Here is a 27,782-nt window from a genome sequence, read left to right as displayed (position 1 = left end):
TACGTACTGGAAGGATTAAGATTTTATAGAAGTAATTTACAAATCTGTTTAACTTTCTGGCATCAGTTGATTTAAAAAAAATTTTTTCCAGTGTAGTACCCCTTTAAAACCCTGTGACATACAACATTTATAGATACAATACAAGAATCGGTAAGTATATAACAATGGGAATCTCACAATTAGAGATCTTCCTATGGGTCAATCCCACAAATTCCTGACGTGTTTCCCTGTATATCAAATAGTACTACGGTTCATCAGGGGATTTGACAGTGTTTATGTGGACATTTATATGTACCTATACATAACATTATTCCATTTTATAGATATTGGGGAAGATTTATCAAAACCTGCCTAGAAGAGAAGTTGCTGAGTTGCCCATAGCAACCAATCAGATCGCTTCTTTCATTTCTGAAAAGGCCTCTGAAAAATGAAAGCAGCGATCTGATTGGTTGCTATGGGCAACTCAGCAACTTTTCCTCTGGACAGGTTTTGATAAATCTCCCCCATTATCTCTTAAATTGAATAATCTTATGTTATTATAGATATTATATATAAAATGGAATAATCTTATGTACAGGTACATCTAAATCTCCACATATACACTGTCAAATCCCCTGATGAACCGTAGTACTATTTGATATACAGGGAAACACGTCAGGAATTTGTGGGATTGACCCATAGGAAGATCTCTAATTGTGAGATTCCCAATGTTGTATACTTACCGATTCTTGTATTGTATCTATAAATGATGTAGGTGATAGGGTTTTAAGGTAATTTTCAATAAAGCTTTATCATTTTAGCTACATTTTTGGTAGTTGCCTTGGTTTGGAATTAGCTAATTTGGAAGTGTAATAATTTTTTTTTAGTGATGGTGTAAAGCTGAACTATCCAGGGAGACGGCAGAGACCCTTTATTACCAACCCTGCCTTCCTGATTGACATATACAGAGCAATCAATGTACAGTATATGGTTAAGCAGTCAGCCATGACACTTCCAGCTTCCCATCCTGGCGATCATGTGATCACTCGGCGATCTGGAAAATGGTGAGGAATTGCTGCACGAATGATACCTAAAAGAAGACAAATCTCTATATCGCCACCTACATTACCTTATAGGTAAACTGTAGAGGTGATGGCGGGATTACCTGTGGATGATATCGCCCAATGTCGGTGAGCAGCTGGTGGATGAGGCGCCCCACCAGGGGTCTCGGGGTGTCTATTCTTGCAATGAGCTGTGGAATCACCTGTGAGCATCAAAAATACAATGAAAAGGTCAAAATGCTACATTGTATTATCTAGTTCAGCCAACCAGGCTTGTAGTTTATTTCTTTTATTAGTACATTATGTAATTATCTTTTTATTTGAAAAAGGGGAAAAGAGGGGTGGCTTTTAAATGGTTAAAAAGGTATTCCGCTGCTCGGCGTTTGGAACAAAATGTTCCGAATGCTTAGAGACGGCACCGGGAGATTGTTACCTCATAGCTCCGCCCCTCATGACGTCATGCCCCACCCCATCAATGCAAGTCTATGGGAGGGGGCGTGACAGTTAAGGACGCACGGCCTACAGGTACGCCCCCATTCCCGAGTCCTTAAAGGGGTGATCCAGGATTTTTTTTTTATATATATATCAACTGGCTCCAGAAAGTTAAACAGATTTGTAAATTACTTCTATTAAAAAATCTTAATCCTTTCAGTACTTATGAGCTGCTGAAGTTCAGTTGTTCTTTTCTGTCTAAGTGCTCTCTGATGGCACCTGTCTAGGGAACTGTCCAGAGTAGAAGCAAATCCCCATAGCAAACCTCTTCTACTCTGTGCAGTTCGCGAGACAAGCAGAGATGTCAGCAGAGAGCACTGTTGTCAGACAGAAAACAACAATTCAACTTCAGCAGCTAATAATTATTGGAAGGATTAAGATTTTTTTTTAATAGAAGTAATTTACAAATCTGTTTGACTTTCTGGAGGCAGTTGATATAAAACATTTTTTTTTCCAGGAATACTCCTTTAAGGACTCAGGGCGTACCTGTTGGGTTTTAGGTGTCTTTACATGGGTACTCTGCTGCACAGCGTTTGGAACCGGCCGCTCGTGATGTCATAGCCACGCCCCCTCATGATGTCAAGCCCCGCTCCCTCAATGCAAGTCTATAGGAGGGGGCGTGACATCCGTCACGCCCCCTCCCATAGACTTGCATTGAGGGGGCGTGACATGGCAAGGTGAAGGGGGCGGGCTATGACGTCACAAGCTGCCTGCTCCAGCATTCGGAACAGTTTGTACCCCTTTAAGAAACACACATTGAGGTGCTGGGCAAAGCTATGAGGCATATTCTATGATCTACATAACAATGTGGCTGAAGGACATCAGAACTGCTGACTACTAGTCACAGCCACTGCTCTTACCTGCAGCCAGGTGTCTATCTGAATGGTTTTGATCCCTTCCACCAAAGCTTCGTTCACATCGGGCCAGTGACCGTACTCAAACCAGAAAGTGAGGACCCTGCAGGTGGAATACAAGTATCAGTGTGAGCGATGGTATCAGCGGTGCGGGTCACAATCACTCCCTTATTCATCCATCTCTAGACACCTTTTTAGAGACCTTTTTGGTAACAGAGAGAATGCAGCGGGAGAGGCGATATCTGCAGATCATTCCTACCTAGAATGGCTCTCAGTGGTTTCAAGGGGTCACAAGAGTGATCATCCCATTATGGCCAATAAACCCGCTTAGTGGAGAGATTCATCAATGCTATAGAAACATAGAATGTGCCGGCAGATAAGAACCATTTGGTCCATCTAGTCTGCCCAATATTCTGAATCCTATCAATAGTCCCTGACCCTATGTTATATGAAGGATAGCCTTATACCTATCTCTATCTTATATGAAGGATAGCCTTATACCTATCTCTATCTTATATGAAGGATAGCCTTATACCTATCTTATATGAAGGATAGCCTTATACCTATCTTATATGAAGGATAGCCTTTTACCTATCCCAATCTTATATGAAGGATAGACTTATGCATATCTCTATCTTATATGAAGGATAGCCTTATACCTATCTCTATCTTATATGAGGGATAGCCTTATACCTATCCCTATCTTATATGAAGGATAGCCTTTTACCTATCCCAATCTTATATGAAGGATAGCCTTTTATCTATCCCTATCTTATATGAAGAATAGCCTTTTACCTACCCCAATCTTATATGAAGGATAGCCTTATACATATCCCTATCTTATACGAAGGATAGCCTTATATCTATCCCTATCTTATATGAAGAATAGCCTTTTACCTATCCCAATCTTATATGAAGGATAGCCTTATACCTATCCCTATCTTATATGAAGGATAGCCTTATGCCTATCCCTATCTTATATGAAGGATAGCCTTATACCTATCCCTATCTTATATGAAGGATAGCCTTATACCTATCCCTATCTTATATGAAGCATAGCCTTATACCTATCCCTATCTTATATGAAGGATAGCCTTATACCTATCCCTATCTTATATGAAGCATAGCCTTATACCTATCCCTATCTTATATGAAGGATAGCCTTATACCTATCCCTATCTTATATGAAGGATAGCCTTATACCTATCTCTATCTTATATGAAGGATAGCATTATACCTATCCCTATCTTATATGAAGGATAGTCTTATACCTATCCGTATCTTATATAAAGGATAGCCTTATACCTATCCCTATCTTATATGAAGAATAGCCTTTTACCTATCCCAATCTTATATGAAGGATAGCCTTATACCTATCCCTATCTTATATGAAGGATAGCCTTATGCCTATCCCTATCTTATATGAAGGATAGCCTTATACCTATCCCTATCTTATATGAAGAATAGCCTTTTACCTATCCCAATCTTATATGAAGGATAGCCTTATACCTATCCCTATCTTATATGAAGGATAGCCTTATGCCTATCCCTATCTTATATGAAGGATAGCCTTATACCTATCCCTATCTTATATGAAGGATAGCCTTATACCTATCCCTATCTTATATGAAGCATAGCCTTATACCTATCCCTATCTTATATGAAGGATAGCCTTATACCTATCCCTATCTTATATGAAGCATAGCCTTATACCTATCCCTATCTTATATGAAGGATAGCCTTATACCTATCCCTATCTTATATGAAGGATAGCCTTATACCTATTTCTATCTTATATGAAGGATAGCCTTATGCCTATCCCTATCTTATATGAAGGATAGCCTTATGCTTATATACATCCAAGCATTCTGCTAGCGTTTCCTGCTGCTCTATTACATTGTCTTCCTACCTTTAAGTCTTCTGGAATAATTTCTCCTAAATCCTTTTCCTCAGATACTGAGGTCAGGACTGTGTCAAATATTCTATATTCTGCCCGAGGGTTTTTACGCCAAAAGGTGCATTAATGGCAACAATGGCAATATTATAGTGAAACAATCTGTTTGCACTCATGTTTGGCTACAAATTACATCTGAAGTGGGGCGTATACTTTGCTTTATGACCAAAAAATACTAGAGAGCCCAGATTCATAGCAACGCAACAGTTCGCTATCCATGGTACTTCAGGTATTGGCTTCTTGCACAGGGTCCTATCTTTTTTTTTATTCCACTATGAACATGAATGTATGGCTGAGCATGCATATCTTTGGAACGGGGAGAAAGCTGCTGCCAGACTCCTCTGTCACCTTACAGACTCCTCTGACAGCGACATTTATTTCTTATGAACATAATGATCGAGGAGGTTAAAAGAAAACGCTCATCTGTTCACCCACATTAAACCCAATACACAAGGTTATAGTGTGGATGAACATGAGACCGATGAGGGGTTAAAGGAGTAGTCCAGTCCTGAAAAACGTAGTAAAAAACTAAACTAAAAAAAAGTTTCAGATCGTGGGGGGATCCGACCGCTGGGCCCCCCCCACGATAGCGTGTACAGGGCCCCGGCAGCCCGCAGGAAGGGGGCGTGTTGACCACCGCCCAAAGTGGAGGCTGACACGCCCCCTTAATACAACTCTATGGCAGAGTCGGAGATTGCCGAAGGCAATCGCCGGCTCTGCCATAGAGTTGTATTAAGGGGGCGTGCCAGCCGTCGCTTCATGCGGTGGTCAACACCCCCCCTTCCGGCGGGCTTCCGGGCCTCGTACAGGAGATAGCGGGGGGCCCCAGCGGTTGGACCCCCACCGATCTAAAACTTAACCCCTATCCCTAGGATAGGGGACAAGTTTCACAGGACTGGACTACTCCTTTAAGGGGTTAAATACCCTCCGAAGATCAGCATACATCTTCAGTGAATTGCGCGCTGGAGGCGGGCCTGCCAACTGAATATGAATATTCGCTGTCGTGGGTCATGTGAGCATTGAACGCTCACGTGACCCGCGACAATGAATATTCAAATTGAGCCAGCGGGCACGCCTCCCCCGTTTTCCTTTACAATCCAACAGGCCCCCAAACACATGAGATCAAAATCTTCAGGCGTTCTAGTTACAGATTTGGCAAAAGTCCAATAAACTTGCAAAATGTGTAGACGGAGTGCCCAAAGTCTTGGCCAAGTGTCAGGCGGCAGCATGTTTGAGCAGATATCCCTCTGCCAGCACTGCCCGCTATCAATGTGTGTCCTGTAATGGCTCCGGCTCCAAACAAATAAACTGCTCGGGATATTAACAGTACTGCGGTGTTACTGCGTAAATGAAGTACTTGCAAAACAATGATCCAAAGAGAAAAAAAAGGACGAGTGCACTCACGGTATTGCTGCTGAATATTGCTTGTGTTTTATTGCACAGATCGCGATGACACAAGATATTCTTCCCAGCGCGCAGGGTGGAGATAAGCAGAGACGTCTCACCTGGGCGACAGCGGCCGTTTCACGCCCACTTGAGTTTCTTCAGGCCCCCTGGTAATGACAACATCACCAGGGGGGGCCTGAAGAAACGCCATTGGAATAAAACACAAGCAAGATTCACCAGCAATACCGTAAGTTCACTCGTCTTTTTTTTTCTCTTTGGATCATTACTTTAAAGGGGTATTCCAGGGAAATACTTTTTTATATTTTTTAGATCAACTGGCTCCAGAAAGTTAAACAGATTTGTAAATTACTTCTATAAAAAAAATCTTAATCCTACCGATACTAGCTGCTGAAGTTGAGTTGTTCTTTTCTGTCTGACAACAGTGCTCTCTGATGACACCTGTCTGTCTGTCTCAGGAACTGTCCGGAGCATAAGAGATTTGCTATGTGGATACGCCCCTACTCTGGACAGCTCCCGAGACACATGTCATCAAAGAGCAGTTAGACAGAAACAACAACTCAACTTCAGCAGCTGATAAGTACTGGAAGGATTAAGATTTTTTTAATATAAGTAATTTACAAATCTGTTTAACTTTCTGGAGCCAGTACATATATATATATATATATATATAAATATAAAAAAATTTTTCCTGGAAAACCCCTTTAATGTCTATGATCAGGCCCAGTCGCAGGTTGACTATCTTTCTGCTGGACTCTCTTAGTACTTTCTGGTTCGCTTTTTGGACTCACCTTAAAGGGGTACTCCCGTGGAAAACTTTTTTTTTTTTTTTTTTTAAATCAACTGATGCCAGAAAGTTAAACAGATTTCAAAATTATTTCTATTAAAAAATCTTAATCCTTCCAGTACTTATCAGCTGCGGAAGTTGAGTTGTTGTTCCTGTCTAACTGCTCTTTGATGAATGACACCTGTCTCGGGAGCTGTCCAGAGTAGGAGCGTATCCTCATAGCAAATCTCTTATGCTCCGGACAGTTCCTGAGACAGACAGTTTTTCCTGGAATACCCCTTTAATGTGTATGACCAGGCCCAGTCGCAGGTTGAGTATCTTTCTGCTGGACTCTCTTAGTACTTTCTGGTTCTCCTTTTGGACTCACCTTAAATAAACATCCATGATTTTTGGATGCAGAATCTCTATATACATTTATATGTTTGCCATGTCTAACAGTTCTCTCCGATTCCTCAGTTCCATGATATCATTGTACAAGTCAGGTTTTATTAACTTCACCAGCACGGAGCCGGAATTTTTTCGCCATGTCACCAGCTCCCATAAAAGAACTGACTAAAGGATTGCTTATTTACCCTCTGGCATCTCTCATATCCTCTGTCTAATCCAGGAAATACTTGTGTCCTTATCTCTGATCTCGCATGGAAAACAATACATTGCCCAAGAGGAAATTGTGAAGAGAAGGAGGAGAACACTCCAGCCAAAGCCTAAAGAGCTTGGCCACTTTGTAGGAAAATTTCCTAAAAGGTGAATAAAACTATAACCCATCTTTATATATCTTAACCCCAGCTCTGCAATTGAAAGTCCCCAAGGGTGCGCCATGTATGCGCTATGTAAACATTTGAGACGCACGGCCTATGCCGCAAGATGGCGGAGGTCATGTGATTTATCCATGTGACCACTTTCTCAGATGTCACTGGCCGCATCCACTTCTGCGCAGGCACTGACTGAGTAAAGTTCATGCGCAGATCCGGTAGATCCAGCTGCCTGCTTGATGTGTTCAGTTAAGGCACTGCTTCCCAACCAGGGTGCCTCCAGCTGTTTCAAAACTACAACTCCCAGCATGCCCGGACAGCCAACGGCTGTCCGGACATGCTGGGAGTTGTAGTTTTGCAACAGCTGGAGGCACCCCGGTTGGGAAACACTGAGTTTATACGATTTTTTGTACAGGTGAAAAACCTACAGCGGCAAAACCGCACCAAATCACGTGGATTTGTTGCGCAGGTTCAATCAAGATTTTAAAGGGGTACTCCGGTGGAAAACTTTATTTTTTTAAATCAACTGGTGCCAGAAAGTTAAACAGATTTGTAAATGACTTCTATAAAAAAAATCTTTACCCTTCCAGTAGTTATTAGCTGCTGAATACTACAGAGGAAATTATTTTCCTTTTGGAACACAGAGCTCTCTGCTGACATCATGAGCACAGTGCTCTCTGATGACATCTCTGTCCATTTTAGGAACTGTCCAGAGCAGCATATGTTTGCTATGGGGATTTTCTCCTACTCTGGACAGTTCCTAAAATGGACAGATGTGTCAGCAGAGAGCACTGTGCTCATGATGTCAGCAGAGAGCTCTGTGTTCCAAAAAGAAAATAATTTCCTCTGTAGTATTCAGCAGCTAATAAGTACTGGAAGGATTAAGATTTCTTAATAGAAGCAATTTACAAATCTGTTTAATTTTCTGGCACCAGTTGATTAAAAAAAAAAAAAAACAGTTTTCCACCGGAGTACCCCTTTAACCTATGGTGTGGAAACTGGTGCTATCCAGTGTTTACATAGTTTAAACATGGGCAGCTGGGAATCTACAACTGCAAAACTGGGGCAAGATCCAAAGTGTGTGTATATATATATATATATATATATATATATATATATATATAAAATAGGAGATGATACAAACCTCTTAAATCGGTGTGAAGAGACTATATATATATATATATATATATATATATATATATATATATATATAGATATAGATAGATGCAAATTAAAAAATGTTGCAGTATCTTGTAATACCAATACGGCTACTCAAATTTAATATAAATATATATATATATATATATATATATATATATATATATACATAATATGATATAATACAAACCCTTAAATTGGTGTGAAGAGACATATATATATTTTATAGGATGTGATACAAACCTCTTAAATTGGTGCGGAGAGACTTACCTCAATGTGTCCTGCAGGTTGTTTCCACGAGACAGCGAGATAGAGCGGAAAAATCCCTGTACGGCCGGTACGGTGTATTGTAACAGGATTTGAGAGAGGTCCTGTGTGCCGAGAAGATAAATCTCATTACACCCCTGGGTAACTCTAAAATAATCTAGAATATTCTAAAAGAAAAAAAGTAATTCTGTAACTCCCCTTTGATACCACATTTGACCGATATATCATTTGTGTACAAACGTATTATTTACAAATTTATTTTTTAATGTTTTAATAGCTTTCTATACTTTAAAATGAGATACAGACAGAGATACAGACAGAGATACAGACAGAGATACAGACAGAGATACAGACAGAGATACAGACAGAGATACAGAAAGAGATACAGAAAGAGATACAGACAGAGATACAGACAGAGATACAGACAGAGATACAGACAGAGATACAGAAAGAGATACAGACAGAGATACAGAAAGAGATACAGAAAGAGATACAGACAGAGATACAGACAGAGATACAGACAGAGATACAGAAAGAGATACAGACAGAGATACAGAAAGAGATACAGAAAGAGATACAGACAGAGATACAGACAGAGATACAGACAGAGATACAGACGGAGATACAGACGGAGATACAGACGGAGATACAGACGGAGATACAGACGGAGATACAGACGGAGATACAGACGGAGATACAGACGGAGATACAGACGGAGATACAGACGGAGATACAGACAGATACAGAAAGAGATACAGACAGAGATACAGACAGAGATACAGACAGATACAGAAAGAGATACAGACAGAGATACAGACAGAGATACAGACAGAGATACAGACAGAGATACAGACAGAGATACAGACAGAGATACAGACAGAGATACAGACAGAGATACAGACAGAGATACAGACAGAGATACAGACAGAGATACAGAAAGAGATACAGAAAGAGATACAGACAGAGATACAGACAGAGATACAGAAAGAGAGACAGACAGAGAGACAGACAGAGATACAGAAAGAGATACAGAAAGAGATACAGACAGAGATACAGACAGAGATACAGAAAGAGATACAGACAGAGATACAGACAGAGAGACAGACAGAGATACAGACAGAGATACAGACAGAGATACAGACAGAGATACAGACAGAGATACAGACAGAGATACAGACAGAGATACAGACAGAGATACAGACAGAGATACAGACAGAGATACAGAAAGAGATACAGAAAGAGATACAGAAAGAGATACAGAATGAGATACAGAATGAGATACAGAAAGAGATACAGAAAGAGATACAGAAAGAGATACAGAAAGAGATACAGAAAGAGATACAGAAAGAGATACAGAAAGAGATACAGAAAGAGATACAGAAAGAGATACAGAAAGAGATACAGAAAGAGATACAGAAAGAGATACAGAAAGAGATACAGAATGAGATACAGAATGAGATACAGAATGAGATACAGAATGAGATACAGAATGAGATACAGAATGAGATACAGAAAGAGATACAGAAAGAGATACAGAAAGAGATACAGAAAGAGATACAGAAAGAGATACAGAAAGAGATACAGAAAGAGATACAGAATGAGATACAGAATGAGATACAGAAAGAGATACAGAAAGAGATACAGAAAGAGATACAGAAAGAGATACAGAAAGAGATACAGAAAGAGATACAGAAAGAGATACAGAAAGAGATACAGAAAGAGATACAGAAAGAGATACAGACAGAGATACAGACAGAGATACAGACAGAGATACAGACAGAGATACAGAAAGAGATACAGAATGAGATACAGAATGAGATACAGAATGAGATACAGAATGAGATACAGAATGAGATACAGAATGAGATACAGAATGAGATACAGAATGAGATACAGAATGAGATACAGAAAGAGATACAGAAAGAGATACAGAATGAGATACAGAATGAGATACAGAATGAGATACAGAATGAGATACAGAATGAGATACAGAATGAGATACAGAAAGAGATACAGAAAGAGATACAGAAAGAGATACAGAAAGAGATACAGAAAGAGATACAGAAAGAGATACAGAAAGAGATACAGAAAGAGATACAGAAAGAGATACAGAAAGAGATACAGAAAGAGATACAGAATGAGATACAGAAAGAGATACAGAATGAGATACAGAATGAGATACAGAATGAGATACAGAATGAGATACAGAATGAGATACAGAAAGAGATACAGAAAGAGATACAGAAAGAGATACAGAATGAGATACAGAATGAGATACAGAATGAGATACAGAATGAGATACAGAATGAGATACAGAATGAGATACAGAATGAGATACAGAATGAGATACAGAATGAGATACAGAATGAGATACAGAATGCTCAACTCAACTTCCATCTTCAATAGGCACCACAAGAAAAACATGCCAAAATACATTCCAATTCATAAGAGAGACATTAAAGGGGAACCCCGGTACATAAGTTGCAAAACCACAACTCACAGCTTGCCCGGATAGCCTTTGGCTGTTCGGGTATGCTGGAAGTTGTAATTTTGCAAAAGCTGGAGGCCCCCTGGTTGGGAAACACTATGGTAAAGTCAATTCTGGAGTGCAGAGCGCTGCAACAAACCACACATTTAAAGAGGAACTCCGGTGGAAAACTTAAAAAAAAAAAAATCAACTGGTGCCAGAAAGTTAAACAGATTTGTAAATTACTTCTATTAAAACAATCTTAATCCTTCCAGTACTTATTAGCTGCTGAATACTACAGAGAAAATTAATTTCTTTTTGAAACATAGTGCTCTCTGCTGACATCTCTGTCCATTTTAGGAACTGTCCAGAGCCGCATGTGTTTGCTATGGGGATTTTCTCCTACTCTGGACAGTTCCTAAAATGGACAGAGATGTCAGCAGAGAGCACTGTGCTCGTGATGTCAGCAGAGAGCTCTGTGTTCCAAAAAGAAAAGGATTTCATCTGTAGTATTCAGCAGCTAATAAGTACTGGAAGGATTAAGATTTTTTAATAGAAGTCATTTACAAATCTATTTAACTTTCTGGCACCAGTTGATAAAAAAAAAAAAAAAAAAAGTTTTCCACCGGAGTACCCCTTTAAAGGGGAACTCCGGTACATAAAGTTCTTATTCCCTATTCACAGCATAGGAGATAATTGTCTGATTGAGGGGGGAGTTCGACCGCTGGGACCCCCTGTGATCTCCTGTCCAGCACCCCGGCTCTCCCCATGCATGCTCTGCACCACTGCTCCGTGCATGCATAACTGTAGACCACAGCACGAAGCGGTGGTAGACATGCGCCCTCCATGAATCTCTATGGGAGAGCCAAAGATACACGAGCGCTGTATCTCCAGTTCTCCGGAAATACATGGTGGGAGCGTCGGCCATCGCTTCATGAAGTGGTCGACAGTAATACTTGCACGGAGCGGAGGTTTTTCCATGCCTGGGGAGAGCTGGGGTGCCGGGCAGAAAATATGGGGTGGTCCCAGAGGTCGGACCCCCCGCGATCAGACACTTATCCTCTATCGTGGGGATAGGGGATAAGAGCGTATGTACCGGAGTTCCCCTTTATATGTGTGGTTTGTTGCAGCGCTCTGCACTCCAGAATGGAAAACTTTTTCACCATTTGGAATGTTCACAGGCAAATCGTCACTTTAGCACAGTGTTTCCCAACCAGTGTGCCTCCAGCTGTTGCAAAACTACAACTTTCAGCATGCCAAACGCTGTATGGGCATGCTGGCAGTTTTCGTTTTGCAACAGCTGGAGGCACACTGGTTGGGAAACACTGCCTTATCCACAAGGTCTGACCTGTTGGGACCACAATGGATAACGATATAGCAGTACTGATTAGTTAATTGACAGTTCTCTGTGTGTGCACACCCATACAAGGAAAGCTGTCAATCAATCAATGAATGAGACCGCCCACTGCTGGGAGTTGTTTTGAAACAGCTGGAGGCACCCTGGTTGGGAAACACTGCTTTAGAGTGTAGGATCACTAAACACTTGCAGCTACAAGTCTATATACACTGAATGTCCCTCTATAAGACCAATGGACCTCCCTTGGCATTCAGACCCGCAGCAATTCATCCTGGCATAGGTTCCACGAGGTGATAAAATCATCCTGCAGGAATATCGGCCCATGCGGACAGGATCGCACATTAGATGAGGTTCTGACATGCTCTGAGCAGCCCAAAAGGATTGTGATCGTGGACTGTGAAGGCCTGGAAGCAAGGAAAACTCGCCGTCATGTTCCTGGAGCCAACCTATAACTATATGACTCTAGTGCAAAGTTTCCCATCCAGTGTGCCTCCAGCTGTTGCAAAACTACAACTCCCAGCATGCCCGGACAGCCTTTGGCTGTCCGGGCATGCTGGGAGTTGTAGTTTTGCAACAGCTGGAGGCACTCTGGATGGGAAACACTGCTCTAGTGAATGGTGTCTAAACATCCATCCACAGGTATCAGAAGACCCCAGTATGCTAAACATACATCCTGCCTGTGAAAAAGCAGCAGGATCTAATAAAGAGGCCATTTGGTGTATATACATATACATATATATATACACATACACTGTGTCTTACCTCTGATGGGTGCTTTTGTACAGGAGATGGCACAGGGCTGCTCTCCTTGCTCTCTCCTTCGCTCTCGTTCTCACTGGTTTCCGTAGCACTGGCATTGATTTGTTGGTGGGCCTTATTATCCTCCTTTGGTTGGTGACGGTTCTTGTAATGTAGCACAGCCTCAAAATTCATGACGGCCCACGCGTGCCAGGCCTGTGGAGAACACAAAAACATTAGCCACACTATAGGTACTATTGGCGGCATAACATTCACTGGCTAAACGCGGCGGTTCTCACCTTGTACCAGTTGAGGTCGTGTTCGGTGGCAGTGCTGAAATACTCGAGCACTTCAGGGATTGTGCGCTCATTGATGCCTTGTAAGCTCACCTGCCATTCCCCGAGTTTCAGAAAACACCTGCAAAATGTGGGAAATGCTCAGCTACGGACAGTCCATAAGACAGTATTTCCCAACAAGGGTGCTTCCGGATGTTGCAAAACTACAACTCACAGCATGCCTGGACAGCCGAAGGCTGTCCAGGCATGCTGGGAGTTGTAGTTTTACAACACCTGGAGGCACTCTGGTTGGGAAACACTGCCATAAGAGATAGCAACCTAAAGGGGTTGTCTAGGGAAATTGTGAATATTTTATACACACAATTGCACAGGAAAACACAATGCAACCAATGAAACTCCATATTATGGTTAAAGGAGAACTCCAGCTAAAACAAACTTATATCCTATGCACAGGATAGGGGATAAGTGTCTGATAGCGGGGGTGTCTGACCGCTGGGACCACCGCAATCTCCTAAACAGGACCACACACGCTCAGTTCATTTCTACTGGAGCACCGGAAATGCCCAAGTACAGCACTAGGGTCTCTTCAGCACTTCCATAGAAATAAATGGTGCGCGTACCGTCTGCAGCATGCGCTCCTCTTAGAGAGGCAGGTTACGTTCAGGAGATCGCAGAGGGGTCCAGCGGTTGGATCTCCCGTGATCAGAAATGTATTCCCAATCCTGTGGATAGGGGATAAGTTATTTTTCACCAGACCACTCCTTTAGGGTAGCCATACACAAGAAAGCGGTCAGCTGAGAGATCATTCAGCCAACAGTTCTCTCTCCCAATCCCTCCATACACCTGAAGTCAATAGTTCATGTGTTCTGAATGGGTTATCCAGCTATTAAAAACATATCCCCTATCTTCAGAATGGGGCTGCACTCTCCCTGCTATATGTTCTGGCCTCCACCTTCTGAGACGTTCTGGTCTGAGCAGTGATGGCCCACTGTCGGTAATTGGCTGAGTTGGCTTTCACTGCCGATAGGAGTACGTCTCAAAAGGTGGGGGCCGGAAGGGTTCCCCGTGGAAGGGGATATGTTTTTAATAGCTGGATAAATAGATTTTCTATGCTTACCGTAAAATCTTTTTGACAGTCGGCTCAATTGGGGGACACAGAGTCCATGGGTATAATCTTACTGCCACTAGGAGGCTGCCACTAGGCAATACAAAGTGAAAGTCGGCAATACAAAAAGAAAGTCAGAAAGTCAACGAAAAACGCTCCCTGGGAGGAACTGGAACAATCACTACCTGAACGAGGAGGGTACGTAGAGCGACCTGAAAAGCCACCGCCAAAGAAGGGGAACAAAGAGGGTGGGATCGGAAGAAACGATCCCGGGGAAAAGATGCAAACTCTATCCGGTAACCATTGGAGATGACGTCCCGAACCCAGGAATCCTGTATCTGCACTATTCAACCATTCCGGAACAGAGACAGACGACCACCCACCCGAGAAGAGGACACGGGTGGAAGCGTTCCTTCAGGAAGTGGGAGGTTTGCGGTTACCGGACTTTTCCGCAAAACCACAAGAACGGTTGTCTGACTTCCAGGCAGGACGTGCTTTGAAAGAGGGAGCTTTCCATGATTGCGAGGTCATCTACTTGGATGAACGACCGAGGCAAAGGACTGAAAGGAAGATGACTTTTGATGGGGATCGGCGCGGCGAGGTTTGTTCTGCGACAGCAGAAAGCTTTTACCCCCAGTAGCTTCGGATATGATCTCATCCAGGCGCTTTCCAAAGAGCCGGGTACCGGAGAAGGGTAGCTCCGTGAAGGATTTCTTCGAAGCAGCATCAGTGCCTTCAGCCACATGGAGCGACGAATCGCCAAGAAGTTACCTGAAGCAAAACCCGCACAGCGGGTGGACTCAAGTGCTGGCGAACAAAGGTAGTCCCCAGCATGAGAGAGTTGACGTGCGAGGTCCGCCAAGTCCTCCGGAGGGGCACCTGACAAGATGCGCTGGCGGAGCTGGGAAGCCCAAACAGAAACGGCTTTGGACGCCGAGGCAGAAGCAAAGGTGGGAAGCAAGGATGAGCCTGCCGCTTCAAAGGCAAACTTTACCAGACGCTGTGTCCGCTAGAGGCAGAGTTGTAGATTTACACATATGAAAAACTGGAGGATCCACGGCAGGCAGCGTTGTCCACTTGGAGATCAGATCCTGAGAGAAGGGAAACTGTGCTTGAATCTTCTTGGTTCCATGAAATCGCATGTCCAGATGCTTCCAAGCCGCGTCTAGCAAGGCGTCAAATTCAGGGTGAGGACTGAAAGCCTTGGGGGAGCGATGAGAATGGTGGAAAGAAACTTCCGGATCAGGGTCCGAAGTTCCTGGGTCCTCCAGATTAAAGGTGTCCCCGATGGCTGACACCAGGCTGTCCACCATATCAGACATGGCAGAATGATCCTCTCGATCTGAGGTGGAATCAGATACCTCATCCGCTAGTTCCCCGGGAGATTGGGAGCGTGCGGAGGTAGCCTTAGATTGAGGCGCAGTGGACCTGGAACGGTGAGTCGGAGACCTGGGATGGTCACCAGTGGAGCGGCTGTTAGTGTGGGGCGCTGCCGGCGAGCTGGGGAAGATGAGCGGGATCTATGGGAAGAGGGCCCATCCCGAGTATGCGACTCTGGAGAAGAGCCAGATGAGAGCACTTTAGGACGCTTGTGAGAGCGCTGTTCCGCTGCCCTGCTATCCAAAAGAATCAAATCCCCCTGGGGCCCCAAGTGTCAGAGCCCTGGGATAAGGCAGGGGAAGGAGAGGAGGGAAAAATACTCAACCTATCCTGAATATACTCACCAAGGATGTCTTCAGCCAGCTATTGTCACCTGTGTCATGTCAGGCTGCAGCAGCGGGACGAGCAGAGATCTTAGGGGGACCCGGACCCAAGGTGCAACCCCAGGCGCTGGCCGGAAGGGGTTAATGGAGCATACTCTATGCCCCGTGCCCCTTAGCCGCATATAGGGGGAAACAGGTGATGCCATGCTCCTGAACCCCCACCTAAATACAAGAAAAGAAAAAGGAGAAAAAAACCTAAATACAGGCCCTAGCTAGAAAATAAAAAAGAAGACCAGGTCTGGAGAACTCCTACTGACACTAAGCTAAAACTGATTAGCTCAGAGTCCGTATGCGGGGTATATCCTGCCAGATGGGGCAGACTTTCTTTTTGGATGCCTAGTGTCAGCCTCTTAGTGGCAGCAAGATATACCCAAGGTCAGCAGGTTTGGCCAACATAACTGAGCAGCGTTGCAATCCTGGACAGAAGTTGCTCTGTGCAGCGTCAAAAGGGGCATTATTTTTTAGTGGCCATCCCACTTGTCAAGATGGCAGCAGGTATTATTGGGGACTACCTAAGCCTTACCTGGCCATGAGTTTCTGCAGCTCCTGCTTGTGCTGCGGGTCATCAGCGACACGCTGGGCCTGGATCTGCACGTTATTCGCAAACTTCTGCATATTGTAGAAAGCTTCAAGTTGGGTTTCGCGTGGGGCCTGTAGGGGTGAAGATAAAGTAAGAGACATATTCAATAAAATAGGATGGAGGGGCAACTAAAGAGCCGAGAGACCAAGAATCGAAGAACTGAAACAGAATAAGGAGTCCTTGTCTGTATTTCTATTCACACGGGAATCATTCAGATTTCCTTCTGTGTTTCAGTTCATTCTCCCTTTTCAAGATCTCCGCTTGCTGCCAGTACATGGGAGAAATATTGTCTACATCCAGTGCCGCCATTTCTTACCATTCTGGACAAGAAGCAGCTAAAGCCCATCTACTGTCCTGAGAGTTTGTTACAATGGATCAGCCTATAGTCAAGGCAGTATAGCCTAAATGTGGCACAACTCAAATTAATTATAAGTATTAGGTTTGTAGTGGTTGTCTTTCTCAGGATGTAAAAACATGAATTGTTTCATTCACTGACAGCAAGAGGAGACCATGAAAGCACAACACAAAGGAGGGGATTTACTAAACTAAATGGAGCAAAAAATTGTAGTGATGCATTTTGTGACTCACTAGACAAATGTTTCCCAAGCAGTGTGCCTCCAGCTGTTGCAAATCTACAACTCCCATCATGCAGGTACACTGGCTGGGAAACATCGTACTAACACGTTTTCAAGAAAAAAGGGTATGGCTAACGGCAAACTTCACCAACCTGCACCCAAATTTTTAGTGGGAATCATGGCATAAATTGCAACGGGGACCCGGATGATCACAGACTTAGAATGTAAAGAAAGGGAATTGTGTGTCCCCAAATGTAAACCAAGGTGTATGTGTATCACTCTCAGGTAGCTACACCCCATCCCATCTACAAGACTTGAGTGTGCACTTAAGGCCCGGACACCTCTCCCTGCTCCCATCCATCTGCTTTTCTCATTGCACGGGATGGCACAGCTCCCGGACAGCTAAAGAAAACACAGGTCTTTTTTTCGGGAACTCTTGAGTCACTTTCATCCTGTGTGATCCGAGCTCAGCGCGTGCCCACGTTACACAACACGGATTGCGCGGTTAGTACCTTTCGTAATCTCTTCCACACATACTTCATGTAGGCGTAGGTGACCTGCGGGTGAGCTGTAGGTAAGGGCTGGTCGCTCTTCACTGCTGGGTCCACTCCGAGTAGCATCACCAATGTCTTGTGAGAGAGAGCCTAGACATTAAAGAGACAGGATAGTTATAGTCTATGGATTCAAGGGTTTTATCTGGGACGAGCTTTGCAGCCTACACAAGACTTGTTGTTAAAGTGAACCTGTCGTCAACAAAAACTTTTTATATAATGTAGATAATACCATTATATGCAGAGCCCTGCTTGTCCTCAGTGTACAGAGCCCTGCTTGTCCTCGGTGTACAGAGCCCTGCTTGTCCTCAGTGTACAGAGCCCTGCTTGTCCTCGGTGTACAGAGCCCTGCTTGTCCTCAGTGTACAGAGCCCTGCTTGTCCTCAGTGTACAGAGCCCTGCTTGTCCTCAGTTTACAGAGCCCTGCTTGTCCTCAGTTTACAGAGCCCTGCTTGTCCTCAGTTTACAGAGCCCTGCTTGTCCTCAGTGTACAGAGCCCTGCTTGTCCTCAGTGTACAGAGCCCTGCTTGTCCTCGGTGTACAGAGCCCTGCTTGTCCTCGGTGTACAGAGCCCTGCTTGTCCTCAGTGTACAGAGCCCTGCTTGTCCTCAGTGTACAGAGCCCTGCTTGTCCTCAGTGTACAGAGCCCTGCTTGTCCTCAGTGTACAGAGCCCTGCTTGTCCTCAGTGTACAGAGCCCTGCTTGTCCTCAGTTTACAGAGCCCTGCTTGTCCTCAGTGTACAGATCCCTGCTTGTCCTCAGTGTACAGAGCCCTGCTTGTCCTCAGTGTAGAGCCCTGCTTGTCCTCAGTGTACAGAGCCCTGCTTGTCCTCAGTGCACAGAGCCCTGCTTGTCCTCAGTGTACAGAGCCCCGCTTGTCCTCAGTGTACAGAGCCCCGCTTGTCCTCAGTGTACAGAGCCCCGCTTGTCCTCAGTGTACAGAGCCCCGCTTGTCCTCAGTGTACAGAGCCCCGCTTGTCCTCAGTGTACAGAGCCCCGCTTGTCCTCAGTGTACAGAGCCCCGCTTGTCCTCAGTGTACAGAGCCCCGCTTGTCCTCAGTGTACAGAGCCCCGCTTGTCCTCAGTGTACAGAGCCCCGCTTGTCCTCAGTGTACAGAGCCCCGCTTGTCCTCAGTGTACAGAGCCCTGCTTGTCCTCAGTGTACAGAGCCCTGCTTGTCCTCAGTGTACAGAGCCCTGCTTGTCCTCAGTGTACAGAGCCCTGCTTGTCCTCAGTGTACAGAGCCCTGCTTGTCCTCAGTGTACAGAGCCCTGCTTGTCCTCAGTGTACAGAGCCCTGCTTGTCCTCAGTGTACAGAGCCCTGCTTGTCCTCAGTGTACAGAGCCCTGCTTGTCCTCAGTGTACAGAGCCCTGCTTGTCCTCAGTGTACAGATCCCTGCTTGTCCTCAGTGTACAGATCCCTGCTTGTCCTCAGTGTACAGAACCCTGCTTATCCTCAGTGTACAGAGCCCTACTAGTCCCCCCTGACTTCCTGTATTTGGACTCCTCGTAGAGACACACAGGCAATAGCTGCAGGGACAAAAATATACACATTTTTTAACCAATGTATATTACAAATATACATATGTTATTATCTACATTATGTAAAAAGTTTTTGTTGACGACAGGTACACTTTAACTATTTTCACTAGCCTCATTATTACCACATCTGGGACTCCCATCTGTCAAACATTTAAAGGGGTACTCCGGTGGAAAACTTTATTTATTTTTTTTTTTTAAATCAACTGGTGCCAGAAAGTTAAACATATTAGTAAATGGTCGTAGGGGCCTGACGAAGCACCAAAGGGTGCGATACAGCAGGCCCGATGCCTGATTTCCCTGTAACATCTTCCACCTCCCCGCTCCGGTGTCGACCTGGTTATCGAATGCCAGTGAAGAGACACATCTGCAGCCGCAAGTTTCTCCGCTTATCTCTTTGTGATCACATATTAGTAAATGATTTCTATTAAAAAATCTTAATCCTTTCAGTACTTATTAGCTGCTGAATACTACAGAGGAAATTATTTTCTTTTTGGAACACAGAGCTCTCTGCTGACCTCACGAGCACAGTGCTCTCTGCTGACATCTCTGTCCATTTTAGGAACTGTCCAGAGTAGGAGAAAATCCCCATAGCAAACATATGCTGCTCTGGACAGTTCCTAAAATGGACAGAGATGTCAGCAGAGAGCACTGTGCTCGTGAGGTCAGCAGAGAGCTCTGTGTTCCAAAAAGAAAATAATTTCCTCTGTAGTATTCAGCAGCTAATAAGTACTGAAAGGATTAAGATTTTTTAATAGAAATCATTTACTAATATGTGATCACAAAGAGATAAGCGGAGAAACTTGCGGCTGCAGATGTGTCTCTTCACTGGCATTCGATAACCAGGTCGACACCGGAGCGGGGAGGTGGAAGATGTTACAGGGAAATCAGGCATCGGGCCACAGCTGTATCGCACCCTTTGGTGCTTCGTCAGGCCCCTACGACCATTTACTAATATGTTTAACTTTCTGGCACCAGTTGATTTAAAAAAAATAAATAAATAAAGTTTTCCACCGGAGTACCCCTTTAAATGTTTGACAGATGGGAGTCCCAGATGTGGTAATAATGAGGCTAGTGAAAATAGTTAAAGTGTACCTGTCGTCAACAAAAACTTTTTACATAATGTAGATAATAACATTATATGTATATTTGTAATATACATTGGTTAAAAAATGTGTATATTTTTGTCCCTGCAGCTATTGCCTGTGTGTCTCTACGAGGAGTCCAAATACAGGAAGTCAGGGGGGACTAGTAGGGCTCTGTACACTGAGGATAATTATATTTTTATAATTCGGACATTTCCGCACGCAGCAATACCACATATGTTTTTATTTACACAGTTTTTTTTGTTTTTTTATGGGAAAAGGGGGGGGGGGTGATTCACATTTTTTTATTAGGGAAGGGGTTAAATGATCTTTATTCACTTTTTTTTGCAGTGTTATAGCTCCCATAGGGACCTATAACACTGCACACACTGATCATTGTTATCCCATAGGGACCTATAACACTGCACACACTGATCTTTTACATTGATCAGTAGTTTCTCATAAGAAACCACTGATCGATGATTCTGCCGCTTGACTGCTCATGCCTGGATCTCAGGCACTGAGCAGTCATTCGGCGATCAGACAGCGAGGAGGCAGGTAGGGATCCTCCAGCTGTCATATAAGCTATTCAGGATACCGCAATATTGCCGCGGCAATCACGAACAGCTCCCTGAGCTAACCGGCATGGTTTCACTTTCATTTTAGATTAAGGGTTAATAGCACGCGGCACAGCGATCAATGCCACGCGCTATTAGCCACGGGTCCTGGCCGTTGTTAGAGGCCGGGCCCGAACGCCGTGGCCCCGTTATAGAACGGGAGCGGACTCAGGACGTACAGGTACGCCCAGGGTCCTTAACAGGTTAAGATTTTTTTTTTTATAGAATTTACAAATTATCAGTTGATATGAAAATTTTATTATTTCCCTGGAATACCCCTTTAAAGCACTCTCTTATCCTGGTTACTATTGGCGAGAGTCACTTGCTGGCAGTCTTCTCCATATGTCCCCCCACCGATGCACATTCACCATACATACACAGCAGATGTCGCCAAAGAGTTAAACCACAAGAAATTCCAATCTGACTCTGATCCCTGTCTAATAATTCTTAAACAAAGTATAGGACGGCTGTATGTTATTGCTCAGCAGCTGACAGGACGCAGGTTCGGTCTGCTGCTCTTGAGGGAAAGGCGAGGATGACGCGTGATTATTTTGCAGACTGGTAATGTTCTGCGGTCACGCTTCTCCGCCGTGCTGAATGACAGATGTAAAACAGACAAATAAACGCGCGGCGAAGGGGCTCCGGGATGCGGCTCTCACCATTCGGCCGCTCTTGCTGCACAGACTCGCATATTTCAGCCAAGTTCTCATGTCTTCATGAGGACTGACCACAAGGGACCGAACCATCAAAATCTTCTGCCAGTCCTCAACGATGCGCTGACAGCCCTGCGGGAAGGAGAAGACGTACGGTCACATACCGCTGACACTTCACATTACAATTTGTGTGACATAATCTGCTGTGAAAGATAAAACCATCATATAATGGAATAAGAAAGTGTTTTGTCCTTGAGGTGTGCAGCCAAGTCTGAATAAATGGGAAGATCCTATAAAACACGTGTCTATTAAATAACTAAAACAAAGGTGGGAATGACGTTAGGACTGAATGACTGGAATAATGCACGTTCCAGAAGGCCGGAATTGTTGGCAATGCTTACCCCCCCCCCCCCTTCTGGCTGTACACTGCTCTGCATTTACCAGATGTCAATACTTGCAGGACACTTGGCCGGGGGACGGGGGCTTTGGTCGGTAACCCGCACCCCAAGCACAAATCGTCTGTACACAGTCTGCCTGCGAGTGTCCTGGGTGTGTCCGCGTGCCAGTGTGCGCCTCTATCTGGCTGCAGAAGGTGAGAAATACCTGCTCCCCCCTCCACACCTCATAAAGATCTGTCCCGACGCTACGGGCTCTATTAGAAATGTGAATGGGAAGAAGAATGTCCCAAGAATGTTCTGGAGGGCGAGACACTGGTAAACAGTGATATTAATAGAAGTCTCTCTTCATTTTCACACCCTGTACCCTCAAGTGTACAAAATACAAAAAGAAAGACAAAAAAATGCTTAAAAATCATTCAAATACAGCGAGACTCACCTGCAGCCGATCCCACCAGGTCTGACGGATGATCTCCCGACGCTCCGGCACCAGCTTATACTGGATGACCTCTTCCAGCTCAGACAGCATCTGACAGGTGACCATGGCCTGTAAAGAACAAGACACCATCGCTTCAGAAAAACGTACAAGTCAGGAGGAGGATTGTAGGTTTAAGCACAAATATAAGTAAAAGTGGGGGGAGTTTAAAGGGGTACTCCACTGGAACTGGAATATTTTCTTTTAAATCAAATGGTTCCATAAAGTTTAACAGATTTGTAAATTACTTCTATTAAAAAATCTTAATCCTTCCTGTACTTATCAGCTGCTGTATGGTCCACAGGAAGTTCTTTTCTTTTTGAATTTCCTTTCTGTCTGACAACAGTGCTCTCTGCTGACACCTCTGTCCACTTTAGGAACTGTCCAGAGTAGAAGCAAATCCCCATAGCAAACGTCTCCTGCTCTGGACAGTTCCTGACATGGACAGAGGTGTCAGCAGAGAGCACTGTGCTCGGAAATTCAAAAAGAGAAGAACTTCCTGTGAAGCATACAGCAGCTAATAAGTACTGTAATGAAAGTCATTTACAAATCGGTTTAACTTTCTGGCACCAGTTGATTACAAATTTTTTTTTTGCTGGGAGTTGAAGTTTGCCACAGCTGGAGGCACCCTGGTTGGGAAACACTGTTATATATCCTGTTAATTTGGAGACTCTGGGTTTGGTATAGTAGCTGGACAGTTCCTGAAACAGACAGAGGTGGCAGCAGATGGCACAGTGTCTAAGTAGAAAGACTACATGACCTCCTCTGACGTATACAGCAGCTGACAAGTACTGGAAGGCTTCCCATGTTTATATGGAAGTAATTCTGTATAAAATTCAAGTAACTTTCTGGCACCAGTTGATTTAAAACTATATATTTTTTCCTCCGGAGAAGCCCTTTAATATGGCAGTACCATGCCCATGTGCGTATACAGCAGCTTTTCCCCAACCAGTGTGCCTCCAGCTATTGCAAAACTTCAACTCGCAGAATGAAGAATGCTGGGAGTTGTAGTTTTGCAACAGCTGGAGGCACACTGTTTGGGAAACACTGAACAATGGATCTACAGACAAACCTAATAAAGAATTAACAGCAACCCCTTTTGTTGAATCCTACTTACTCCATAGGCCCGGCTATAGCTCTCTCCAGCCATGGCGGTCAGCTCGGCATCAAGCATATCTCTGGCTTTATCAATGCACTATAAAATAAACAAAATCTTATTAAAGTTCCTGAAAAAAAAACAACTGAATTATAATGTTATAATGCGTCAATGAATCACCAGCAGGTATGTGAAGAACCTACCTCCTGGGCCAGAGAGAAGAGATCCTGGTGGAGAGCCAGCACGGCCCTATAAAAGGATCCATCGTGGGTATCGTTGGGGATCAGGCAGGTGTATTCCTCCATACTGTCCCATTTTTCTGAAAATTAAAAGAATACTGAGGTGTAACTACTCCACCCGTTATGTTCACAATAACCAAAAGCTTTATACTAGATCAGTGTTTCCCGACCAGGGTGCCTCCAGCTGTTGCAAAACTACAACTCCCAGCATGCCCGGACAGCCAACGGCTGTCCGGGCACGCTGGGAGTTGTAGTTTTGCAACAGCTGGAGGGAGGAACCCTATAGTCCTGAAATGTTTCCGTGACATTCCCCTCTGACCCTTCCCGCTGGCGACTTGTTTCCATCCATAGAATCCCCTTTATTTTAAAGGGGTACTCCAGTAGAAAACATTATTTTTCATTTATTTTTATTTTTTTAAATCAACTGGTGCCAGAAAGTTAAACAGATTTGTAAATTACTTCTATTAAAAAAAATCTTAATCCTTCCAGTACTTATCAGCTGCTGTTATGATCCACAGGAAGTTCTTTTCTTTTTTGAAATTTATTTTCCGTCTGACCACAGTGCTCTCTGCTGACGCCTCTGTCCATGTCAGGAACTGTCCAGAGTAGAAGTAAATCCCCATAGCAAACCTCTCCTGCTCTGGACAGTTCCTGACATGGACAGAGGTGTCAGCAGAGAGCACTGTGGGCAGACAGAAAATAAATTAAAAAAAGAAAAGAACTTCCTTTGGATCATACAGCAGCTGATAAGTACTGGAAGGATTAAGATTTTTTTCATAGAAATAATTTACAAATCTGTTTAAACTTTCTGGCACCAGTTGATAAAGAAAGAAGAAAAAAAAAGGTTTCCAGTGGAGTACCCCTTTAAAGTTTTCCCACTACCACACTATTATCCATATACCACTCTTAGGCCCTGTTCACACGGCTGATTCCATGCGGAACATCTGCCGGGAAAACACAGGCGATCATTCTGTACATTTCAATGATCCAGCGAGCGCTAGAACAGCTCGGAAATGCCCCGTCTCATAGACGGCAATGCATTTCTGAGTGGAATCCGGAGAAAGAATAGACATGGACACGGAATCTGGATTTCCGAGGCAGATGTGCACAGTGCAGCAGAATCCCATTAAAATCAATTGGGCTCTGCTGCAGGTGAATTTCTGAGTGGAATACTACCACAGATTTCCACTCGGAATACCCACAGTGTGAACATAACACAAGGCCTCATTCACATGGCGGAATTTCAAAGTTGCAGTAGCGTCCTGCTGTTTTCAATGGGATTCTGCTGCATCGCGCACACGGTGGAATTTCTGCAGTGGAAACATCTGTAGTGGAAATTGTGATTCCGGCATCCGCAGAAAGAATTGACATGTCAGTGTGAACACGTCTCGCGGATGACCCCTTCACACTGATGCTAACGTTCACTGTGCGCAATTCCACTTCCGCGGGAATTCCGCAGGGTGAACATACCCTTTTGGAGATCAGACCAGTGATACATAAAATCCAGTGATCATTTTTCTATTGATCAGCTTCAGTGTGAATCCACAGTGGACGGGAAAATCCAGTGATCAGTTTTTGTATAGATCAGCTTCAGGTTATGTTCACACGGCGGAATTCCGCAATGCCGTTTTAAATTCCGTTCTTCAAAGTTTGCAGCGGAATTTTTGCAGAATAGCAGAATTTCTATGGAAATTCTGAGTGCTCAAAACGCAGAATTCTGCCGAAATTCCCAGCCCCATCGAGTTCAACGGGATTCCCCCCGATCACTGGATTTTATGCTGCGTTCCGGGATCACCGGTCTGATCTCCATAGGGTATGTTCCACGGAACTGGAATTGCGCACAGTGAACATTAGCATCAGTGTGAAGGGGTCTTCAGCGAGACCCGTTCACACTGAGGAATTTCAGCGGCGGACATTTCCATGCAAAGAAAGAACATGTTCATTCTTTGTGTGGAAGTCTGCGAGCACTGCATAGCCGTCAATGGTGAAGGCGCAGTGGAGCGCGGTCCTATCGCCGAAATGTTACCTCCGCTCGCGGAATTCTGCGACTGGAGATTCTGCAGTGTGAACATACCCTAAAGGGGAGCACCAACCACGAGCAGTGGGCTGTAATAAAGTGGCCATTCAATGTATGGCCATTCACCCTCCAGCTGTTGCAAAACTACAACTCCCAGCACGCCCGGACAGCCAACGGCTGTCCGGGCATGCTGGGAGTTGTAGTTTTGCAACAGCTGGAGGCACCCTAAAGGGGTACTCCGGGGTACTCCGGTGGAAAACGTATTATTATTATTTTTTTTTAATCAACTGGTGCCAGAAAGTTAAACAGATTTGTAAATCTTAATCCTTAATCCTAAAATACTTCTATTAAAAATCTTAATCCTTCCAGTACTTATTAGCTGCTGAATACTACAGAGGAAATTACTTTTCTTTTTGGAACACAGAGCTCTCTGCTGACATCACGAGCACAGTGCTCTCTGCTGACATCTCTGTCCATTTTAAGAACTGTCCACAGTAGGAGAAAATCCCCATAGCAAACATATGCTGCTCTGGACAGTTCCTAAAATGGACAGAGATGTCAGCAGAGAGCACTGTGCTCGTGATGTCAGCAGAGAGCTCTTTGGTCCAAAAAGAAAATTATTTTCTTTGTAGTATTCAGCAGCTAATAAGTACTGGAAGGATTAAGATTTTTAATAGAAGTGATTTACAAATCTGTTTAACTTTCTGGCAGCAGTTGATTTAAAAAAAAAAAAAAAGTTTTCCACCGGAGTACCCCTTTAAATGAGGTGCAGCATCGTACAGGACCTGGCCGATCACCCACCGTGTATCATCTTTAGCTGCGGACACTTGAAGGATCGGTGTCATTTACAAAAAGAATTCGCACATTACCAGGACTGTGTTTACAATCCTCGCATGCAACAAATCTGCTAGAACCGCGGGAACTTATGAGAGCGAATCCAAAAACCTGCAACCATCTAGAACCCCCCCCCCCCCAGCACCCCCTCCCCCAAAGGCCGGGCGTGAGAAGCGCTAATGCATTTAGGAAACGTTCGCTAATCACAGGCTCCTTGGATGTAACATTATAAGCATCGCCTTAGATCCAGAGGCCATTTTTTCCATTTGTTTTCCTTACGGTGAATAATTACAATGTCACCGAATGAAAGAATGTACTGGATGATGAATGGGAGGGGGGGCGGAACAGATTTGGGGTTGATATGGTGATGAATGTCGCTGTGGTATCCCGGTATCGTATTTTATACGTTACCTATATAGAGGTCCCCATAGTCAGGGTCCCCAGGACGTCAGGGTCCCTCTTTTCTAGTCTTCCCCTTGTCACCTCTCACTTAGCCACTAAGTGTACAGTAGTTCTATCTGATATTTATACAGTTATAAGTATTAAAAGTGTATATATTGAATTGTCTACCTGTTTGTAGCATAGCAGGACCTGCGGGTCATGTGATCAGGTGGAAAACTCTATGGTTTTGCTTTAGGACCTTAGGAGGTCCCAGTGACGTGTTCACCCACCATGCCTTGTAACGGTGAGTG

At 44.1% G+C, this 27,782-nt stretch overlaps 1 protein-coding gene across 8 annotated transcripts in view; it reads right to left on the bottom strand.

Annotated features, from left to right (window-relative positions):
• MTOR (mechanistic target of rapamycin kinase) overlaps window positions 1–27,782 on the bottom strand; it is a 227,177-nt gene that overhangs the window by 50,634 nt on the left and 148,761 nt on the right. For 6 of the 8 annotated variants that reach the window (XM_056543129.1, XM_056543135.1, XM_056543130.1 and 3 more), the window contains 11 exons: window positions 24,204–24,319; window positions 24,022–24,099; window positions 22,869–22,976; window positions 22,041–22,166; window positions 18,102–18,233; window positions 16,958–17,085; window positions 13,570–13,687; window positions 13,295–13,486; window positions 8,712–8,875; window positions 2,393–2,489; window positions 1,145–1,243 (listed from right to left, as the gene is read on the bottom strand). In XM_056543129.1, coding sequence (XP_056399104.1) covers window positions 1,145–1,243; window positions 2,393–2,489; window positions 8,712–8,875; window positions 13,295–13,486; window positions 13,570–13,687; window positions 16,958–17,085; window positions 18,102–18,233; window positions 22,041–22,166; window positions 22,869–22,976; window positions 24,022–24,099; window positions 24,204–24,319 — 1,358 coding nt within the window. The remainder of the gene's footprint in view (window positions 1–1,144; window positions 1,244–2,392; window positions 2,490–8,711; window positions 8,876–13,294; window positions 13,487–13,569; window positions 13,688–16,957; window positions 17,086–18,101; window positions 18,234–22,040; window positions 22,167–22,868; window positions 22,977–24,021; window positions 24,100–24,203; window positions 24,320–27,782) is intronic. The other 2 variants (XM_056543134.1, XM_056543136.1) reach the window with 1 other exon arrangement.

The sequence above is a fragment of the Hyla sarda genome, chromosome 10 (assembly GCF_029499605.1).
Source record: "Hyla sarda isolate aHylSar1 chromosome 10, aHylSar1.hap1, whole genome shotgun sequence".
In the NCBI taxonomy this organism is placed as follows: domain Eukaryota; kingdom Metazoa; phylum Chordata; class Amphibia; order Anura; family Hylidae; genus Hyla; species Hyla sarda.
This window is presented reverse-complemented; position numbering and strand designations above follow the sequence as displayed.